Source organism: Triticum aestivum, chromosome 4B, assembly GCF_018294505.1.
Source record: "Triticum aestivum cultivar Chinese Spring chromosome 4B, IWGSC CS RefSeq v2.1, whole genome shotgun sequence".
Lineage (NCBI taxonomy): Eukaryota > Viridiplantae > Streptophyta > Magnoliopsida > Poales > Poaceae > Triticum > Triticum aestivum.
In genome coordinates, this window is record NC_057804.1 from 490,928,652 (window position 1) to 490,951,479 (window position 22,828).

At 46.3% G+C, this 22,828-nt stretch overlaps 1 protein-coding gene and 1 long non-coding RNA gene across 2 annotated transcripts; both read left to right on the forward strand.

Moving 5' to 3' along the window:
- The first annotated feature begins 4,121 nt into the window (after window positions 1-4,121).
- On the forward strand, window positions 4,122-8,036 carry LOC123095035 (uncharacterized). Its single transcript, XR_006446084.1, has 3 exons — window positions 4,122-4,271; window positions 4,357-4,469; window positions 6,599-8,036. It is a non-coding gene; the product is annotated as an uncharacterized lncRNA (long non-coding RNA).
- A 1,911-nt stretch (window positions 8,037-9,947) lies between these two features.
- On the forward strand, window positions 9,948-12,600 carry LOC123092890 (branched-chain-amino-acid aminotransferase 2, chloroplastic). Its single transcript, XM_044514738.1, has 7 exons — window positions 9,948-10,388; window positions 10,617-10,690; window positions 10,861-11,221; window positions 11,343-11,573; window positions 11,661-11,873; window positions 11,970-12,082; window positions 12,173-12,600. The coding sequence occupies exons 1-7, from the start codon at window positions 10,296-10,298 to the stop codon at window positions 12,285-12,287; spliced, it is 1,200 nt and encodes a 399-aa protein (XP_044370673.1). The 5' UTR covers window positions 9,948-10,295; the 3' UTR covers window positions 12,288-12,600.
- Window positions 12,601-22,828: the final 10,228 nt, after the last annotated feature.

Consider the following 22,828-nt stretch of genomic DNA (forward strand, 5'->3'; position numbering starts at 1 on the left):
CATCCTGGGAAACTCGTGCAAACTTCATCGATATTCGAATTAAGGAGACAACTCCGGTGGGTTGGCAATTCACAGGGTTCTATGGTGAACCAAGAAGCGACCGGAAACACCTGTCCTGGGAGTACATGTGTGAGCTTAGCACAATGGCTGACCTACCATGGCTAGTAGCAGGGGACTTCAACGAAATATTGCATGCTCATGAGAAAGAAGGAGGGGCGGCGCGCCCTCAACGCTGCATGTAGGGCTTTAGCAGTGCACTAAGTGACTGCGGCCTTGATGATCTTGGTTACTCTAGGGATATCTTTACTTGGCGAAGAGGACGCATAAGAGAACGATTGGACAGGGCTGTCTCGAGTGGCACATGGGCTGACCTGTTCCCATCTTATGGGGTGTCCAATGAGCCGTTTAACAAGTCAGATCACCGACCAATTTTGATAGACACTGATTTCCAGCAAGGCCTGCAACCAAGGGGTCCGACAGGGCCAAGAAAATTCGAAGCACGATGGCTTGCCGAGGAGGAGGTGGAGGTTATTGTCCAAACTGCCTGGGACCGAGCTAAATCTAGTGGAGTGGTGCCATACTCGCAGGTCACAGATGACATACATGCTGCGCTGCATACATGGGACAAAGAAACGTTTAAGGGCCCTAGGACTCGTCTGAGGAAACTACAGAAAGAGCTAAATACTGTCATGATGGGACATCTCACGGATGATGCAGTCGCGCGACAGCATGAGTTACACTTGCAGATAGAAAACCTTCTCAAGCAGGAGGAGATATACTGGATGCAGAGAGGCCGCGCGGACTGGCTTTTCCGTGGCGACCAAAACACGGAATTCTTCCATAGAGCTGCTACGGGAAGACGCAAAAAGAATTTTATTAAGAAGCTGAAAGGAGAGTTAGGAGATTGGATAGAGCAGGAGGACCTGCTAAAAGGCCATGTGGCAAGTTATTTTGAGGGGCTTTTTTCTTCAGAGGTGCATGACCCAGACCAAGCTGTTCTAGACAAGGTTAAGCCGAGAGTCTCGCCAGAGATGAACGATGAGTTGATGAAACCCTACACTAGAGAATAAGTGAAAAGGGCCATGTACAATATAGGAGATTTGAAGGCACCGGGACCGGATGGTCTTCATGCGGTTTTTTATAAGAGATTCTGGCATATCATTGGAGAGGACTTAATCGATGAGGTCTTGATGGCAATGAATAATAGAAAGATACCGGAGGGATGGAATAATACTACAATTGTTCTTATTCCAAAGGTGGAAAATCCGGAAGTCATTACACAATTCCGCCCAATTAGCATGTGTAATGTGGTGTATAAGGTGATTTCAAAATTGCTCTCTAATAGGCTAAAATATCTGCTGCTAGAGATTATCTCACTAAATCAAAGTGCTTTTGCCCCTGGGCGCTTGATTACTGACAACTTATTAGTTGCTTTTGAGCCTTACCATGCTATTAAGAGGAAGAGGACGGGAAAATTTGGAACTTGTGCGGTGAAGCTGGACATGCACAAGGCTTACTTCAGGGTCGAATGGGTGTTCCTTGAGAGAATTATGCTGAGGATGGGCTTTGCATCGGACTGGGTTGCACTCATCATGGAATGTGTTCGGTCAGTGAAGTACCAAGTCCGGTTTAATAATTCTCTAACAGATTTCTTCATTCCGTCTAGAGGCCTTCGACAAGGAGATCCGTTATCACCTTACTTATTTTTACTTTGTGCGGAAGGCCTTTCAAGTCTGCTCATTCATGAGGAAGAGGTGGGTAACTTAATGGGGGTCCGAGTCTGTAAAGACGCCCCGGCAGTCTCGCATCTATTATTCGCAGATGATTCTCTTATCCTGATGCGTGCAGATGCTACTAACGCCACAAGCCTTCGACGGGCTCTTGAAGATTATTGTGCTGCCTCTGGCCAACTCGTGAGTGAGGCAAAGTCGAGTATTTTTTTCAGCCCCTGTACCCCAGCGGAGGTTCGAGCAGAGGTGTGCTCTACTCTGAATATAATGGAGGAGGCGATATCGGATAAGTATTTAGGACTGCCCCCAATCGTTGCTTTGGACAGGACTGACTGTTTTCAGCATATTGTGGATCGGATCTTGGCCAGATTGAGAGGCTGGAAGGAGAAGATGCTTTCTTTTGGCGGGAGGGAAGTGTTGTTGAAGGCTGTTATTCAAGCCATCCCATTGTATGCCATGCTTGTGTTCAAACTCCCAAAACAGATCTACAATGCGATAACTTCTGCTATGTCTCAGTTTTGGTGGGGAGATGAGGAGGTGAAGAAGCACATGCATTGGTTTGCATGGTGGAAGATGTGTGTACCTAAGAGCATGGGCGGGATGGGATTTAGAGATGTGCATTGTTTTAACCTGGCCTTCCTAGCGAAACAATGCTGGCGACTACTCACAGAGCCAGAATCACTTTGTGCGAGAGTTTTGAGAGCAAATATTTCCCGGATGGTGACCTACTTAACTGCACGCTTAAGAAAGGAAATTCATTCACTTGGCAGAGTTTGTGGAGTGGTATTCAGACTTTCAAGAAGGGCCACATCTGGAGAGTGGGAGATGGTACGCAAATAAATATTTGGGATGATCCTTGGGTCCCTAGCAGCCCAAGCAGGAAGGTGATGACCCGAAGAGGTAATATTGTTCTCACAAAAGTTTCTGAATTTATTGATATGGATAATAGATAATGGGATGAAGAACTAATCCGACAGGTATTCTGGCCTATTGATGCCAATAGGATATTGAATATTCCTCTCGCTACAGGTATGATGGATGATTTTGTGTCATGGCACTATAATAAAACAGGGATTTTCTCGGTTAAGACGGCATACCACATGGAGTGGGATCACCAACATGGACGAAACGTGAGACAAACAAATACCACATTGTCTTCAAGACTAGTCCGGTTTGGCGCACTCTTTGGAAGCTTCAAATACCGGCAAAGATCAAGGTGCATGTTTGGAGAGCTTTGTATGGTGCAATCCCTTGCCGGGGAGTACTGGCCAATCGACATATGATAACAATCTCCGACTGCCCGATATATGCCATGGACTGTGAGAGTATTCGTCACTCTTTCTTCAGAGGCAATAGAGTGCAAGAGATTTGGGCAAAGCTGGGTTTGCTACACATCATAAATGAGCTGTCTGAAACTGAGTTGGAGGGATCCTCAGTCCTTGGTGACCTGATGCTAATGCCAAACTCAGTTGTCTCGTCGCTCCCGGGCATGCCCATGAAGGAGTTGGTTGCTGTGGCGGTTTGGTATATATGGTGGGAACGGCGGAGATTCACCCACGGTGAGCCCATTCAGGAACCTGGAAGATCGGCCCAAGCCATTGTGACTTTAACCAAAAACTTCTTGAGGGCAAGGAAGCATGGCACGGGCAGGATACAGAGACATGGATGGACGAGACCTTCAGAGGGTTTTGTTAGTCTCAATATTGACGCCTCTTTTGATGCTGATAGTGGCTCTGGCGGGACAGGAGCCATCATACGGGACTCCACAGGCTTTTTCGTTGCGGCATCCACGAGTAGTATCCCGTTTGTCCAGGACGCAGCGACGGCCGAGGCTCGGGGCCTCAAGGACGGGCTGGTGCTGGCAAACACCATCGGCTGCAACAAAGTGGAGATCAGGGCGGACTGTATGGAGGTTATCCAGATCATGCAAGATGGCGGTAACTCCTTAGGACCAGCTGCAGCCATCTATGAGGAGTGTACTTTCTTGTGCCGTAATTTTATTTCTGTTAGTTTCAGTCATTGCCCTAGGGAAGCCAATATGGCGGCTGATCTTTTGGCTACTAAGTCGGAGCCCTCGCGAACTATTGTATGGCAAAACGAGGCTCCGGACTTTCTACTCGATGTAATCACAAACGATGTAGCCCTTTTCTCACATGAAATATAAACCGCCATGATGGTTTTCCCTCAAAAAAAAAATCTCAATCTACTCGATCAGAAATTAGCGATGAAATAGGATAACCTCTAACTGACGAACTTGCTGATTGCTGAACGGCCCAAGCCCAAAAGTATAGCCTGGAAGTAGCCCAGCCCACAATTGATGCATTGGCAGTCGATCAAATGATTTATCCACATCGACCCGACCTGACGACTCAATTTGGTTATCCTCTCGCCCGTGCCAGGGTTCCATCGAGCATCGCCGTCAGGAGCCGGCAAAGGTGCGGCCACCAAGCTCGGGGTGCTTCACGCCTAGTGGTTGCTGCCAAATCTAAGGCCGATCAATCCGACCATATATTTTCTACCTGCAATTCTCCCACATCAAGCGTGAGTCCAAACCTGATCTGGTGATTCTCATATACGCATATTAATATTGCAAGTCCAAACCTGATCTAATCTTTATTTGGTGCAGTACTAAACAAAATCGCTGGTGGGGTGATGAACTGCCGTTGATCTGTGCTTATGGCATCACATCTAAATCTTGAGATGATAATGAAATTTGTAAATGCAAGCATGGAGTATAAGGTAAAAGAGTATCTGCTGGAAGTCTAATTTATTTATTTTCTAATTTGTCTACGATTCACCATTTACGAGATTATCAAACATGCTTTCAAAATGAAGGTAGCTGCCAATAAATTTCGTTTTAGCTTAGGAACTTGCAATACACATTTTCAAAGTAAAAGTTTTCTCCGACCATGATTGCCTATATTGGGAAGAAAATAGCTGCAAAATTCATGGTCGCTGAGCCTATTGATTTGTTAGATTAGCTTGGTGGATGCTGAGTTCCATTTAAACAGACAAAATTATAGGTTTCTTTAGTTGCAAAAGCATATGCTGTTATTCAAGATTTGACTTATACTTGTGCTAGTTTTTACGTGTGATCCTCTTCGCCCCCCCCCCCCCCCCCCCCCTATCATCAAATCTTGGCTCCGCGCCTGCGCACCAGTGGTTATCATTAGGTGGTCTACGGACCTCTGAATGAAAATTTTGTTACTTCTCATGTTTTTTACTGTCTTGACGGTTAATGACAATAGATTGCAAGGTTTCCCCGAAACAAAAACATATGGTTGTTTTGTGCACCGGGGCACTCATATTGTTGTTAGGTGATCTTAAGAACCCACTAACCACCTTCAAAATAAATAAGAACCCACTAACGAACCACAAAACGGATTATGCACGCAAAGAAGGCAGCAGCGTGCAAACAATGGATTTCCATAGGTCTCGTGGCGCCTTTTGTGACTTGGGCACATACTGAATAGTGAGTACAGTCAGCTGATCCCATCCACTTGATCGCATACGGATGAGCACAGACGGATCATTTGAGGCGACTCGAGAACGCGCGCGTGGGGACACGTAGGCTTTGATACATTGCATGCATGCACCTTCCAGCACCAGAGCCGTCGTAGCATAAAGACACCGAGTCATGGCCTGCATAGATAACAAGATAAGCAGCGGCTTTGCTGTCGATCGAGACGAAGAAACGAAGAAGATAAGCAAGAGAAAACTCGCTGGTACCGCCAGCTCAAAAGAGGTGCGTGGGGCCGTGCCGCCGCGGAATTTTATTTATCAAGGAAAGAAGCAAAATGCAACCAAGTTCGAAGACCTTCAACGACCCCAACCGGCTAGCGAAAGTAGTGGTGCCAATCTCCTACCTCTACCTGGAAAACTTGTAGAATTCATATGAGAGTTTTGGTTGATACAACTAGGGCTGGATTAAAACCGAAAACTCGAACTAAACTAGTAGCTCATGACTCTGACTCGACTCGAACTCGTTAACTAAGAGTTAAACCAGGTTTTAATCTGGGATCATTAATGTAATGAGTTTAAGGAATCAAGCTAACGAGTTAGTCTAGTCACAATAAAAGTATCATAAGTAGTATCACACATGTCAACTATGCATTTAGGTGAAGTTGCATACAATAAAATGAGAAAAGAGATGGTCGAGTACCATGATACGATATCATATCATATTAAATGATGCACTAATATGTGTAATGCATGACAATAAATAATGTATTAGTATGTGTCATGCATGGCAATCAATAACGCTTCTGTGATACTCCCTCCTTCCATCTATACAGGGCCTAATTCGTTTTTCGAGACTAACTTTGGCCAAATGTTAGAGCAATAATATATGATATGCAACTTACACAAAGCATATCATCATATTTATATGTAAAGGAGCTTCCAATGATATATTTTTTACATTACACATCTCATGTACTATTAATCTTGTCAATAGTCAAAGGCGGTCTTGAAAACGCATTAGGCCTTATATAGATGGAAGGAGGGAGTACCAAGTTATGATACTATGCACTGTGAAGGTAGTATTATACACCAGTATCACATGCATGATACTAGTATATGATACTTTCCGTTGTGACCAAGATTATTTCCTCGCAAAAAAAACTCGTTAATCTCATTAATGAGAAGAGACATGAGATAATTAAGTATCAATATTGTTGTTGATTATTGTTATTTATGAAGTGCATCAAGTATTCATTTAATGCAAATTGTTGACCCTTGTGATTCATGACGAAAAGTTTATGCCTACAAATATATATTTCTAGGTTAATATTCTTAAAAGAAATGGATTCCAAGAAGCATTTACAATGATTCTGTACTAAACTATGAGCTCTTCCTCCTCTTTGAAGTGACCTCACAGGCGGGGTGTCTTCGGCTGCCGCGACTTCCATGGCCATGCGGTCGATGAACGCATGTGTGCCTTGGATGCAGGATAAGGCCAAAGTCTTGACCTGCGATATTCATTTCTGTCCTAACGGTCGCCGACTTGCGGTTAAAGTACTCGAGGGCGGCGGGTATGCGAGTACCATCGTCGACTGATTCTGCATTATGGCGCAAATCGTCCTCAACCCACTCAGGGAAGTCTCACGCCCTCTCCTAGCACTCTCTTTCGGTGTGGTCCTCTTTGGTCTCACTAGGGAAAGGTCCATGTGGCCGCATAGACATGGTAACGGTGGAAGAGAGAATGAGGGGGGTGGCCGACGAAGAGAGGTGATGGGATGAGTGTGCCGATGTCGTGGAAGAGGGTGGATGTGGTGGCGTCGAGATGGGGGTTTATATACTCGCAAATGGGTGCGCTTCGGTGGGAAACGAGGGGAGGGGAATTCGCCACGTGCGGGTAGGAAACAAGTGTGAAATGCAACGACGACCATTAATTAACGCTCTTCTAAGTGGATAAACGGATATTCACAGGGATGGAAGTGGCAATTGTACGTACGACAACACCATTGACGGGTTGCGCGGGGGACTAAGAGGTTGTGCTAGAACTTCCCCGTGCGAGCAATCTTGGATGGAGGTCCTTCCATATCAACGCCCTAAGCCTCCAAATATGAAGGCTCGCGGACTGGATTATGCAGGACGATAAGCAAATGACGACTTTGTTAGAATTACACTTCCTACCAAAATTACCATATCGACACGTTACGATTCCATTAGACTGATATACCACTAAAAAGATCAGACTGATATAACAACAATGCTAGAATTGCTAGGGCCATGGGGTGTGGTGGATCCCGACACTTGCCAGCAGGAGGGCTCCATTTTTAGATGTTTCTTTGAGCTTAGTTAGGGTTTGTGTCCTGCTCAGGAAGACGAGACGACGGCGGCTCCCTGAAGATGGAATAAGGTTCTCCCCGCTCATCTCGATGGTGCGTCTAGTATCATCGGATGGCGTGTGGATGTCTGTCTCTGACGGATCTCGCATGATTCGGTCAGGGGTTGTCTTCGGTGGATCTGGTAGATCTGGTCTTCGATTATCTCCGTTCATGTGTCTTCTGGTTGGGTCCTTCTGATCTATATTTATCTTCATCGGTGGTGGTTGTTGTTCTGATGCGCTGGTCCTCACTAGTAGAAAGAGGGTCTTTAGTCCCGGTTCATAAGGGGCCTTTAGTCCCGGTTCTGGAATCGGGACTAAAGGGTCATTACTAAAGCCTCCCCCTTTAGTCCCGGTTCTTACACGAACCGGGACTAAAGGCCGTCCACGTGGCCGCTTCCTGGAGGTCCACCTTTAGTCCCGGTTGGTAACACCAACCGGTACTAAAGGAAATTTTATGATTTCTTTTTGAAATTTTTTATGATTTTTTTTTGAAATGTTTTCTTGATTTTTCAAATTTCTGAATTATTTTAACCTCTAATCTCTAATCACCTCTCCCTCATCGCTGCTCAATTTAACCTCTAATCTCTAATCACCCCGGACGGTCACCCATCCTCTCACTACTCCAGCCTGAGCACGCTTAACTTTCAGGTTCTATTCTCCCTCGTTTCCAAGTCTGCACTTGTTGTTTTCCTGACAATAGCGAGATGTCAATCCTATTAACCCTCAGGAATTTTGCTTGAGCATGAAGTCACACATTTCACTATTTGAGTTTGAAACTATTGTTCTAAAAAACAATAATTATTTAGTAACACTAATATTTCTTGAATAAGTAGTTTGACCACAGTTTGACTATAGTTTGACCAGATTTGACCAAAATTCAAAAAACTGAAATAATTATTTAGTACCACTAATATTTATTGAGTAAGTAGTTTGACCATTGTTTGACCACAGTTTATCCACGGTTTGACCAGATTTGACCAAAATTCAAAAAAACTGAAATAATTATTAGTAACACTAATATTCTTGAATAATTATTTAGTGACACTAATACTTCTTGAATAAGTAGTTTGACCATAGTTTGACCAGATTTAACAAAAATAAAAAAAACTGATATTTGAGCGTAACTTTTTTCCTTTTAGAATTTGAGGATTCTAAAAATTTGCAAACAGGCCGTAGGCTATCAAAATCGGATGCGGATTTTCGTTCTGAACATTTTGATATATTATACATTTTTTTTGACATAGTATGCAAAAGTTATAGCCGTTTTACATTTTCCCTACACTTTTTGCATAACATGTCCAAATTTAAGTTTTTAAATTTTCCTAACTAGTAGATGTAGTAACATAAGTACATCTTGAAAGATTTTAATTTTTGAAGTTTTTATCATTTTCTTTTGCTTTTTACAAAACTGAAAAGGCGATGGGGGTAGAGTTTGAAAATGGGACCTTTAGTACCGGTTCGTGCCACAAACAGGTACTAATGCCTCAAACCCCATTAGTACCGGTCCGTGACACGAACCGGTACTAAAGGTTAGACCCATTGGTCCCGGTTCATCCCACCAACCGGGACCAATGGTAGTGGGCCAGGAGCGAGGCCCATTGGTCCCGGTTCGTCCCACCAACCGGGACCAATGGTAATGGGCCAGGAGCGAGGCCCATTGGTCCCGGTTCGTCCCACCAACCGGGACCAAAAGGTCCAGACGAACTGGGACCAATGGCCCACGTGGCCCGGCCGGCCCCGGGGCTCACGAACCGGGTCCAATGCCACCATGGGTCCTGGTTCTGGACTGAACCGGAACTAATGGGCTGACCCGGCCTGGACCTTTGTCCCCTTTTCTACTAGTGCCTATGAGGCCTTGACACGACGACTTTCCGACTATCTACTACAATAAGTTATGCCCAGCTCCAACAAGGGAGGGCGGTGACGACAGCGCGCCTTCGGCTCACTTCAATTGTTGTAATTCGCTAGATGGTCTATCGATTTGACATTATTTTTTATTATTTTAGGTGTTCATTGTACTGTTATAATATTTTTTTTAAGGAAACTGCTATAATATTATAGACGTATAGATTGGAAGTTTTTTGGAAAAAATTAGCTGGGCAGACGCCATCACGCCTTACACGCGGCAGAGCAGCGCGACTACGACTTGCTCGTTCCCAGGAGGTGCCGTGCCAGGCGCGGCTGTACTCTGTCACTGCCTCGCGGGGTCCACTCAGTGCCTGGGCCCACGGGTCAATAGCCACGGCACCCATCCATGTCCGTCGATGGTTTTGTCTCCGTCCTGGAAAAGCAAGCTTGCTGCTCCTATAGCTTTGGCACAGGCTCCCCCGTAGCAGTTCACCGTCTTTGTCAAACATTGGCAAATATCTTTGTCAAACATTGCCGAATCCTGCTAACGCATGCTAATGCATGTGTTAATTCGCCATAGAAAACCAATGCATGTGTTTCATAAAAAGGTATCATAAACCAATGCATGTGGCCTTCTATAAGTGTATGATACAGCACGGCAAATCGAACACTTGCCAAATTCTCCACGACCTATATAGAAACCTCTTTATGAACGGTTGCCATTTTAACTCGCTGGTGCTGTGCTCTCGTTCGTCCGAGTACCTAGCGGCTCCTGCTGAGCATAGCTCGCAAAACGTATCGGCTGGCCATTATATTGCTCGCGAGTTCTTGAACAACGTTGGCGATCGATCTAGCTAGCGGGGCGCCCGGGCGTACGTGCGTGCATGGCTGTGCTGTCGTCTGCGAAGCGCCTCCTCCCGTGGGGCCGCGCCTCGGCCGGCGGGGTCAGCGGCGGCCTCCGAGCTCTACTCGGGACGGTGCGTACCCGCGCGCTTCTCGTGCTTGCAGTTGAGATCCCATCAACAAGTACTACGTACAAAGCATGGCCGCCGGGCCTTGCTTTTTACTCTTCTTGTTTCCGTTGCGGAGAAGAGCATTTTCCCGTCTGAGATTTATCCATGTCCACGATGATCTCCCGTCCCGCCTCCATGAGGATGACGATGAGATCGATCGGAACTCACAGTAGGCGCCTTCTCGGTGTGCAGGACGGAGGCGGCGGCCGCTCTCTTCTCCCGTCCCGGTGGAAGTCGTCGCAGCCGCAGCTGGACCCCGTCGACAGGTGCGTGGGTGACATGCAGGCTCGTCGTTCCTTTCCGTGATTGGTTTCGATTCGTTTGCAGGTCGTTCGATCGCCAATGGCTTTTAACATTTTGCGCCGTTCGTTTACACTCAATCAACGCTTGTGCTGCCGCCACCGGGGCATCCGTGTGCGGTTTGGCTTGGCTGCAGGTCCGACGAGGAGGGCGGCGGCGACATCGACTGGGACAACCTCGGCTTCGGGCTCACCCCGACCGACTACATGTACGTCATGCGGTGCTCGCAGGAGGAGGGCGGCTTCTCCCGCGGCGAGCTCGCCCGCTACGGCAACATCGAGCTCAGCCCCTCCTCCGGCGTCCTCAACTACGGGCAGGGGCTGTTCGAGGGGCTCAAGGCGCACCGGAGGGCGGACGGGCCCGGGTACATGCTGTTCCGGCCGGAGGAGAACGCGCGGCGGATGCAGCACGGCGCCGGGCGCATGTGCATGCCGTCCCCGTCCGTGGAGCAGTTCGTGCACGCCGTCAAGCAGACCGTCCTCGCCAACAGGCGCTGGGTACGTACGTGGTGACCATCGATTTGTTCTTTTATTCACGTGACGTGAGTGCACGCCATGCTCATGAGCCTCTATGGCTGATCTCTGCACTGCAACCACCGCTGGCGTACGTTGGTTTCAGGTGCCGCCGCAGGGAAAGGGAGCATTGTACATCAGGCCGCTGCTCATCGGGAGCGGGGCGATCCTCGGGCTGGCGCCGGCGCCGGAGTACACCTTCATGATCTACGCCGCGCCTGTGGGGACATATTTCAAGGAAGGCATGGCGGCGATAAACCTGCTGGTCGAGGAGGAGATCCACCGCGCCATGCCGGGCGGCACCGGCGGGGTCAAGAGCATCTCCAACTACGCGCCGGTGAAAATCTTTTAGCCGGTAATTTCTTCTTCAGGTGAATTTCCAGAAAATGTGACTGACCGGCTTGTGTTTTTATACCATCATCAGGTGCTCAAGGCGCAGATGGACGCGAGGAGCAAGGGGTTCGCGGACGTGCTGTACCTGGACTCGGTGCACAAGAGGTACGTGGAGGAGGCCTCCTCCTGCAACCTCTTCGTCGTGAAGGGCGGCGCCATCGCGACGCCGGCGACGGAGGGGACCATCCTGCCGGGGGTCACGCGCAGGAGCATCATCGAGCTCGCCAGAGACAGCGGCTACCAGGTCGATCGATCAATGCACTCCACTCCGCCACTACCATCCACCACTCAACTGTACCGGTGACAACGAACTGAAGCTCTGTTATGTGCTGTCGAGCAGGTGGAAGAGCGCCTCGTCTCCATCGACGATCTGATCAGTGCAGACGAAGTGTTCTGCACGGGAACGGCCGTCGGCATCACCCCGGTGTCGACCATCACCTACCAAGGGACAAGGTAAGTCGAACTCATGCAATTCGTCCGTTGAGCCGGGGCAAAAGGATCCAAGATGTCTGGTCGATTCAGTGCTGAGATATGTGCGTTCAGGTACGAGTTCAGGGCTGGGGAGGACACGCTGTCGAAGAAGCTGTACACGACTCTGACATCGATCCAGATGGGCCTGGCGGAGGACAAGAAAGGATGGACGGTTACGGTTGATTGATTAGGATAACAGCGTGGGCGCATGCGGCGCCAGGAGCATTCATCAGTATTTCTTATTATGTCTTTCCAATGTGAATAATAATAGTGATGGTGATGATATCTCGGGGATGTCTCGGCCCCGAGGGGCGATGGTTTCTCTGATGCTACTGATTTCTTGGAAAATGTGGAAAGAGAAAAATGTACGTGTGTTCCATAACAACGTAGTTCCCGTGGGTGTTCTTGTTGCTCGAACAAAAGAGGAAGCTTCTCTATGGTGCCTAGCTAGGGTGAAATTTTTGTGTAATATTATGTCACGACAGTGAGGCTTGTAATTCCGCCCTTGGCCTAGACCCTAAAAACCTTGTTCTTATTCAATGAAAATGGTAAGTCTTTTGCCTTGTTTAAAAAAAATGATGATGATATCTCGTGTTAGAAGATACGTATGTCAATCTTCACCATGTTCGAATTTTTGCACGGAAAAGAAGCTAATGTTGATCCTGCTTGACACTTGCGTATTTGCCAAATAGATCGTTTTCATTAGCAAGTTCAAATTTGGGCACGCAAAGTAGCTGATGTTGATCCTGATTGACACCTACCATTTGCCAAATAGATCGTTTTCAAGCATGACAACTGGGCAGTCGCAGCGATTTTACAGTTAGAGACATTTCATGGACATTCGATGTACTTTGATAGTTTGATACGTTCACGTTGTTGCTCTCTGACAATTTACAGAGGCCAACAAGTGTGACGTTTTTCGGGCCAAACAACAAGCAAACAACGGCACGACTGCATGCGGCACATGTCACATGATAGGCATGAAAGAAACGTATGCCAAAGTGCAAGTAGTCCATTTTTCTTAGGCTCCACGTACGCATTGCCAATCCAGATCCAACGTGCATGCTTACTGGAATTTTCTTCTTTTTAAATCGTTGAAGGAACTCAATACGAAAACAGCACGGATCTGTCTTTTTGTTCAGCAGATCTGATCTGATCGGGGGACAGGATGATGTGTCAGTCAAGTTGTCGCACTGCAGTGTGTGGTCTCATCCATCTCCAGCGGGCCGAATTTCGTGTTTTGACCCTTTTTAGAAAGTATTTCAGGATCCGGTCCCGGTTTAAATTTTTTTTGAGATTTGACCCTTTTGCCTCCCGCCAGGGCATCTGGCGGTAGGGTTAGATAGCCTACCGCTAGGTCCCATGGCGGTAGGAAACTTATCCACGTCAGCACGCGGAGACGGCGTCGTCCCCCTCCGTCGCACCCTACCGTCATGGGCCTTGACGGTAAGCTGTCTAACCTTACCGCCAGGGGCCCTGGCGGTAGGGTGCGGGGCAGTTATTTTGCCCGAGACCGCGCCCCTTCCCTTCTCCCCACCCCTCCCCTCCCCCAAGTCGGCAGTTTCTCCTTTCTTTCTCCCCCAAGTCGCCCCTCTCTCCCTCTCTCATCTCCTCCACTCCCCCCTTGGATATTCACGATTCTTCACCGTTTTGGCGGATCGAGATGGCCCCGAGGAGAGAACCGTAAGCTCCTTCGATCCCTCCAATTAGTTTTTGCAAACTTGCTACCGATTCGACGCATTATTTGCTTGAAATCCCTCATGTTTTTGAACTTAGATTGATTTTTTTTTCACCTAAGATTGATTGTAGTTGTAGTTCTTAGTTCTTTAGTAAGTAGTGGTATTGGATATGTACTCTAATCAATAGTTCATATGTTAGTGTGAAGATGAACCCTAGTTCATAATTTTTTTTGTTAAAAAAATTATGATGTATTGTTGATAAAGGGATGAACCCTAGTTTGATGATGCATGTTGATATGATGATATGCTCTAGTTTGAAGATGAACCCTAGTTTGATGATGCATGTTGATATGATGATATGAAGATATTGTTTGGAAAATTTTGTTTAAAAATATGAAGCTATGATGTATGTTGGAGGTTTTTTTTATATGATGCATGTTGATATGATTTGATCCATCATGTGTAGTAGATGTTGTTGGAGGAATATGCTTAAAATTTGATCTTGATATGATTTGAGTTCATTGTTTGTTTATGTATGCTTATGCTTATGGTGCTTTTGTTTATGAAACTCTATTAAGGCGGCCACCTCTTGCGGACAACATCGGCCCACGGTACTGCATGCTGGACTAGGCATTCGACAAGGGTCATCGTGCCCGTTTCATAGAGAACGGAGAGGTAAGTGATATGAAAGAAATTTTGATCAAAGTTCTCGGATTGATGAAAATGATTTCCTAACTTTTTGGCGTTCACTTTTTAACAGACGCTCCAGCCACTGCGCATGAGGGGTCACGGGGTTCATGGGCATATGGACTACGACGAGCGCTACGCGCCGTTCTTCAAGAGAGCCCGTCTGTTGGGTTTCGTGCTGCAGTTCAAGCGTCAGCCGCCGACGCTTGTCCACGCGGCTCTCACAGCTCTAATTGACCGTTGGAGACCGGAGACCCATTCTTTCCATCTGCCATGCGGGGAGATGACGGTGACCCTAGAGGACTGGAGGATGATTACTGCAATGCCGATCGAGGGTCATGCACTCACCGGTCGAGTGGAGAGGGCCAACTGGCAAGAGAGGGTCACCACCCTCATCGGTGACTACCCCGGTGCCAAGAGTAACCGTACATCCGGTGTGCCGTTGCCCTGGCTCTCGGAGCACCGGAGGACATGCCCCCAAGGCGCAGATGAGGCGACTGTGGAGTTGTACGCGAGGTCCTATCTGTGGTATATTCTCTCGGAGGTCGTGTTTCCAGACAGCTCCGGGAACTCTGCCAACTGGGCGTATCTGTTCTTCCTAGCGGACTGGGATGCAGGGTATAGTTGGGGGACGGCATCTCTCGCCTACCTATACCGTTCGGTAAGAGAGTGTCTAATTGCGTACCTACCTACGAAAGTGTGTCCATGACATTTTCTTATATCTGATCCTCATTTGATGTTTTGCAGCTTGACGACGCAACGCAGAGGACGGGAGACAAGTCCAATATGGGTGGCTTTGTCTGGGCCTTCTCCATTTGGATGTGGGAGCGGCTGTCGGTGGGGCGTCCGGAGAAGTTGCCAAGACGCCCATGGGAAGACTATGGCGGAGAAGGCGACGAGACTCGAAACCCCACCGTAACTTACGAGTGGGACGTTGTCAAACTCTACACGGGCCTAAACAAGACTTTGTACAAGACCTACACCAATGAGTTGGACGCTTTGACGCATACGCAGGTATATGAACTCGCACAACACCTTTCTCTTTGATTCCGCTATTGACCGAGAGTGCGAACTTACCAAGGTATATGTAATAGGTAATCTGGTGCCCGTATCGACAAGAACGAGAGTGGGCCTTTGATCTGAACGTGATGTGCGATGCGGACCGTGGTATCTGGCGGTGCATCGTGCCCATGATCTATGTGTACGTCGTCGAGTGGCATTTGCCACAACGCGTGGCCACGCAGTTTGGGATTTATCAGCATACCCCACCGGGCCAGCCCACCGATACCGGCGGCCACGCGCTGCACCTGTGAGCTCTTTGTTCTCCGTGAGATTATCATGTTTCTTGTTGCTTATGATGATCTCATTGCGCTTATGATGATTCTTGTTGCTTATGCCTTGCAGGATGAGCCAGCAGAAGAATTAGTCGATCACAAACTGGGGAGAGGAGCATAAGACTCATGTGACGGAGTGGAACCGATGGAGGTGGCGTAAAGACGTGGAGAGGAGAGTGACTAACTGGGATGATTACCTGGGCCGACACATGAGGTGGTACGATGATGGCCAGAAGCACCGTCTTCGTCTCAGGCCTCGATGGACGGCGGAAGACATCGCGGAGCTGGAGTGGGCTGACCCCGATGAACAGGCATACCAGACCGGCATCAGAGACATGCATAGTGGATTTAGGGAGTTTGCACCCCTCATCAACAGAGTGGTACGTTTGAACCGACGGTCGTATTTAAAATATTTTATTCGTCAACGTGACTGACTTATGCCGTTGCAGTCCGGTGAGCTGAACAGATGCATCTTTGAAGCCTCAGATGCACTAGGTCATCTTCCCGGGAGCGTACAATCTGAGACCAGAGTCAGGGGGACGATGAAGGTACAATTTCAGTCTCCTCGGAACAGATGCATCTTGTTCACTTGTAGTCAGTCGATCTGAACTTATTATGACCTTGCTTCATTGTGAGTGCAGAAGTTCATGCAGCGTTGTCGCAAGCTGGTAGGGTTGCTTGGGTGTGCTGGAGCTGGGTCAGTTGAAGCTCATCAGCCTGTAGCCACACAGGGTATCATCGGCTCATCGAGCCATGCTCCCTCGTCGTCTAGGTTGGTTGGAGAGGAGGAGGAGGAGGAGGAGGAGGAGGAGGAGGAGGCCATATATGAAGAAGGGGAGGAGGAGGATGAGAGCAACGGGGAGGAGGAGTACGATGAAGATTATGGACCTCCAGCAACTCAAACGTCTCAAGCATCTCAGCTGCCGAAGAAGAGGAATCTGAAGAAGAAGGATTTGCTGAGTCCGGACCCTTTCCAGAGACCGGTTCCTCGACGGCCCAAGAAGAAGACCGAAGAGCATTGTTCAAAGAGTAACGAGGACCGTACCTCCAAGAGGGGAAGGAGCAACTGATTATGCTCTTCGATAGTTGGCTCTTTTAGTTTCGTTGAACTTCGTTTGATTGAACTATTCGGGTGGTTATGAAGCTACGTGGAACTATGTGTTTGCTATTTGTGGATCTATGTGTTTGCTATTTGTGAAACTATGTGGAACTCCGTTTACTAATTAGTTGAAGTTCGTTTGAAATGTTCTATGCACTTCAAATTTGTTAATGTGTATGTGATGCCCAAGTTTAATTGTTTGAGATCTGTGATATTGTTGTCATATTTGTGAAAATTGCTATAATATTATTGTCATATTGAATTTGAAAAGAAGCAAGTAAATGAACTTAAATTCATAAAACACAGGACCCTACCGCCAAGGCCCCTGGCGGTAGGGTCAGACAGCCTACCGCCAGGGCAACTCAATTCTTCGTTACAGAATCGTTACACTGAAAAAACAAGACCCTACTGCCAAGGCCCCTGGCGGTAGGGTCAGACAGCCTACCGCCAGGGCAACTCAATTCTTCGTTACAAAATCGTTACACTGAGACAGGACCCTACCGCCAGGTGCTCTGGCGGTAGGTTTGGACAGCCTACCGCCAGGCCTCCTGGCGGTAGGTACTTATCCACGTCAGCGCAGTCAAACGGCCGCCGTCCCCCTCCGTCGCACCCCTACCGCCATGGGCCGTGGCGGTAGGCTATCTAACCCTACCACCGTAGGCCCTGGCGGTAGCAAAAGGGTCAAATCTCGAAAAAAAATTCAAACAGGGGTCAGATCCTGAAATCCTTTCCAAAAAGGGTCAAAACACGAAATTCAGCCTCTCCAGCGTTGATCAAACGTCGCCGCATGCTGCTCTCGAAGCGGGATAGGATCACCTATTGCTCGTTCTTCACAATCATGTTTTGCATGATTTTAGGGCAACTTCAAATGCACTATCCTAAATGGGCATCTGTTTTGTCCGGATTTCATCCGTTTGGGATGACAACGGGGCCGTGTCGTCCGGATTTGGGTTTGCGCCGGCCGGACACCCAACGCGCGACCGCATCTTTTGCCCCGTTCCGTCCACCTCAGGCAACTACAACAGAATGAAGCATAGAAAAAATAGTTTAAATCAAACATAACAATATGTTTAAAATAGTCTTTTATTACAATGCGGTTATTAAAAATATTAAATAGTCTTACAAAACCACTCAAAGTTTGTGCACACGAAAAGAGATCAAACCGATAGATCTATTGATTGCCAATGTGATACCACATGTGCTCAACCAAGTCATCTTGCAGCTGCATATGAGTGTTCTGATCACGCAGCTCACGATGAAATTGAACAAACTGTTCAAAGGTTGCAGGAGGTGGGTGCTCAGGCTCAACATTCTCACCTTGGAAATCGAACCCTTGGTCGTAGATGCTGTCATCACGCTCATCCTCAACGATCATGTTATGCATGATCACATAAGCAGTCATCACCTCTCAAAGCTTCTGAGTGCTCCATGTCAATGCAGGGTTTTGAACAATACCCCATCGAGACTGAAGCACACCAAATGCACGCTCCACATCTTTCCTAGCACTCTCCTGCATTTGGGCAAATATTTGTCTCCTCTCCTTGCGGATTGGGTTGGTCTTCACAAGAGTGGACCACTGGGGATACATACCATTAGCTTAATATCCCTTGTTGTAATGGTGGCCATTGATCTCAAAGTTGACCTTCGGGCAGTGGCCGTATGCAAGCCTTGAAACACTGGAGAATGTTGAAGAACGCTAATATCATTGTGAGAACCAGCCATGCCGAAGAAAGAATGTCATATCCACAGATCTTGTGAAGCCACAGCTTCAAGTATGACAGTGGCACCTTTCACATGTCCCTTGTACTGCCCCTGTCAAGCAAATGGACAGTTCTTCCACTTCCAATGCATACAATCAATGCCCAAGCATGCCGAAAGCCCCTCTCGGCATTAATTGTCAACAACCTCTCTATATCAGCAGCATTTGGTTCTCTCAGGAATTCAGGACCGAACACTGCCACCACGGCCTTGCAGAGACTATACATTGAGAGGAGACATATGGACTCACTCATACGCACATATTCATCCACAAGATCACCGGAAATTCCATATGCAAGCATGGGAATAGCCGTAGTGCATTTCTGGTAAGAAGAGAAGCCAATTTTGTCAAGGGTGTCCTCTTTGAATTCAAAGTATGGGTCATATGCAACCACTCCTTCCCAAATACTATTGAGACATCCCTGCTCATTCGAAAGCGGTGACGAAATTGATGCGGTTCTCTCAAAGTAATCGGAATAGAGGAGGTGGCGCCCTTTCTCCCTATTGCGGTTCAAGGCCGGGGCATGGCCGGGGATTGATCCCCTGACGCCGCATCCTACTGATGTGGTCATGGACGACCAATGCTGCCACCACTATGTCCTCATCGTCCGAGGACGAATAATCCGATGAACAAATGAAGTTGTGAAAGAAGTGCTCATCTCGCTATCCATGGTACCTTACGAGAAAAGCGTCGAACACCTTGCGGCCGTGGTGGCAATGCGGCCGAAAAGGGCACGTCAAGGCCGTTGGTTCATGATACGTCTCCAACGTATCTATAATTTATGAAGCATTCATGCTATTTTATTATTTGTTTTGAATGATTATGGGCTTTATTATACACTTTTATATTACTTTTGGGACTAACCTATTAACCGGAGGCCCAGCCCATATTGCTGTTTTATTGCCTGTTTCAGTATTTCGAAGAAAAGGAATATCAAACGGAGTCCAAACGGAATGAAACCTTCGGCAGCGTTATTTTTGGGAAGAATATCATCCTGGAGACTTGGAGTTTACGTCAGAAGATCCTCGAGGAGCCAGGAGATAGCCCCCCCCCCCTACTGGGCACGCCCCCTGTCTCGTGGGCGCCTCGAGCACCTCCCGACCGACTTCTTTCGCCTATATAAGCCTACGTACCCTAAAAACATCGAATATCAAGATAGATCGGGAGTTCCGCCGCCGCAAGCCTTTGTAGCCACCAGAAACCTCTCGGGAGCCCTTCCTGACACCCTGCCGGAGGGGGGATCCTTCACCGGTGGCCATCTTCATCATCCCGGCGCTCTCCATGACGAGGAGGGAGTAGTTCACCCTCGAGGCTGAGGGTATGTACCAGTAGCTATGTGTTTGATCTCTCTCTCGTGTTCTCTCTCGTGTTCCCTCTATGGCACGATCTTGATGTATCCCGAGCTTTGCTATTATAGTTGGATCTTATGATGTTTCTCCCCCTCTACTCTCTTGTGATGAATTGAGTTGTCCCTTTGAAGTTATCTTATCGGATTGAGTCTTTAATGATTTGAGAACACTTGATGTATGTCTTGCCGTGCTTATATGTGGTGACAATGGGATATCATGTGCCTCTTGATGTATGTTTTGGTGACCAACTTGCGGGTTCCGCCCATGAACCTATGCATAGGGGTTGGCACACGTTTTCGTCTTGACTCTCCGGTAGAAACTTTGGGGCACTCTTTGAAGTACTTTGTGTTGGTTGAATAGATGAATCTGAGATTGTGTGATGCATATCGTATAATCATGCCCACGGATACTTGAGGTGACAATGGAGTATCTAGGTGACATTAGGGTTTTGGTTGATTTGTGTCTTAAGGTGTTATTCTAGTATGAACTCTTGAATAGATTGATCCAAAAGAATAACTTTGAGGTGGTTTCGTACCCTACCATAATCTCTTCGTTTGTTCTTCGCTATTAGTGGCTTTGGAGTGATTCTTTGTTGCATGTTGAGGGATTGTTATGTGATCCAATTATGTTATTATTGTTGAGAGAACTTGCACTAGTGAAAGTATGAACCTTAGGCCTTGTTTCCTACCATTGCAATACCATTTACGCTCACTTTTATCACTTGCTACCTTGCTGTTTTTATAATTTCAGATTACAAATACCTTTATCTACCATGCATATTGCACTTGTATCACCATCTCTTCGCAGAACTAGTGCACCTATACAATTTACCATTGTATTGGGTGTGTTGGGAACACAAGGGACTCTTTGTTATTTGGTTGCAGGGTTGTTTGAGAGAGACCATCTTCATCCTACGCCTCCTACGGATTGATAAACCTTAAGTCATCCACTTGAGGGAAATTTGCTACTATCCTACAAACATGTGCACTTGTAGGCCCAACAACGTCTACAAGAAGAAGGTTGTGTAGTAGACATCAAGCTCTTTTCTGGCGCCGTTGCCGGGGAGGCTAGGTAAACGGCACTCACACCCCGTCAACTAAGCTCTTTTCTGGTGCCGTTGCCGGGGAGGTGGGTGCTTGAAGGTATATCTTTAGATCTTGCAATCGAGTCTTTTAGTTTCTTGTTTTATCACTAGTTTATTTTATAAAAGAAAATTACAAAAAAATGGATTTGAGTTTGTCTCATACGCTTCATCTTTTTAATATCTTTCGTGAGAATGATGGAAAGGAAAATTGTGCTCAAGTGCTAGAAGAAGAATGCATTAGAATGTTTGGTACTAGATCTTTGTATGATGAGCATGATTGTAATGTTGTTAGTATGAATTCCTTGAATATCCATGATGCTAATGATATGCAAATCCACAAGCTTGGGGAAGCTATGTTTGATGAGTATGATATTTTTTGTCCCCCAAGTTTTGATGAGAATATTTATTATGATGAAAGCATGCCTCCTATTTATGATGATTATATTGATGAAAGTGGGTTTGGAAGAGTGTCAACTTTAGATAGTATTGATCCCACTATTTTGGAGGATATTGAATCTTATTGTGATGAATATGAAAGTGGATTTGGAAGAGTGTCAACTTTATTTAGTGATGATTCCACTATCTCGGAAGAGGTTCCAATTGATTATGAGAACAAAGTTGCTATCTATGATGATTATTGTGATGACTTGTATGCTATAAAGAATAAAAATAACCATGAAACTTGTTATCATGATTTTAGTTTTCAATTGGATTATGCTTCACATGATAGTTATTTTGTTGAGTTTGCTCCCACCATTCCGAATGAGAAGAATTTTGCTTATCTGGAGAGTAGTAAATTTTCTATGCTTGTAGATCATGAAAAGAATGTTTTAGGTTCTGGTTATATTGTTGAATTCATTCATGATGCTACTGAAAATTATTATGAGGGAGGAATATATGCTTGTAGGAATTGCAATAATGTCAAGTTTCCTCTCTATGTGCCTAAAGTTTTGAAGCTATGCTTATTTTACCTTCCTATGCTAATTGATTATTGTTCCCATAAGTTGTTTGCTCACAAAATCCTTATGCCTAGGAAGTGGGTTAGACTTAAATATGCTAGTCATATTCTTCATGATGCTCCCTTTATGTTTCAATTCTTATCCTTTATGTGAGCATCATTGCCATCATCATGCCTAGCTAGAAAGGTATTAAAGAAAAGCGCTTGTTGGGAGACAAACCAATATTTATCCTTACTGTTTTTGTGTGTTCACATGATTATGCTACTGTATTAATCATGTTTTATAGCTTTTTGTTTCAATAAAGTGCCAAGTAGAACCTTTGGGAAGACTTGGGTGAAGTCTTTGTGATCTTGCTGTAAAAAACAGAAACTTTAGCGCTCACGAGATTAGCTGCCATTTTTTTACAGAAGAGTGCTTTTAGGTTGATTATTTTTGCAGATGGTTAATAGATAAATTCCTTAGGTCCACCAATTTATTTCAGAATTTTTGGGATTCCAGTAGTATACGTTTGATACAGATTACTACAAACTATTCTGTTTTTGATAGATTCTGTTTTCATTGTGTTGTTTGCTTATTTTGATGAATCTATGGCTAGTATGTAAGGGTAGGAACCATAGAAAAGTTGGAATATAGTAGGTTTTACACCAATATGAATTTAGAATGAGTTCATAACAGTACCTAAGTGGTGATTTATTTTCTTATACTAACGGAGCTTACGAGTTTTGTCTTGAGTTTTGTGTGGTTGGAGTTTTCAAGTTTTGGGTAAAAGATTCGATGG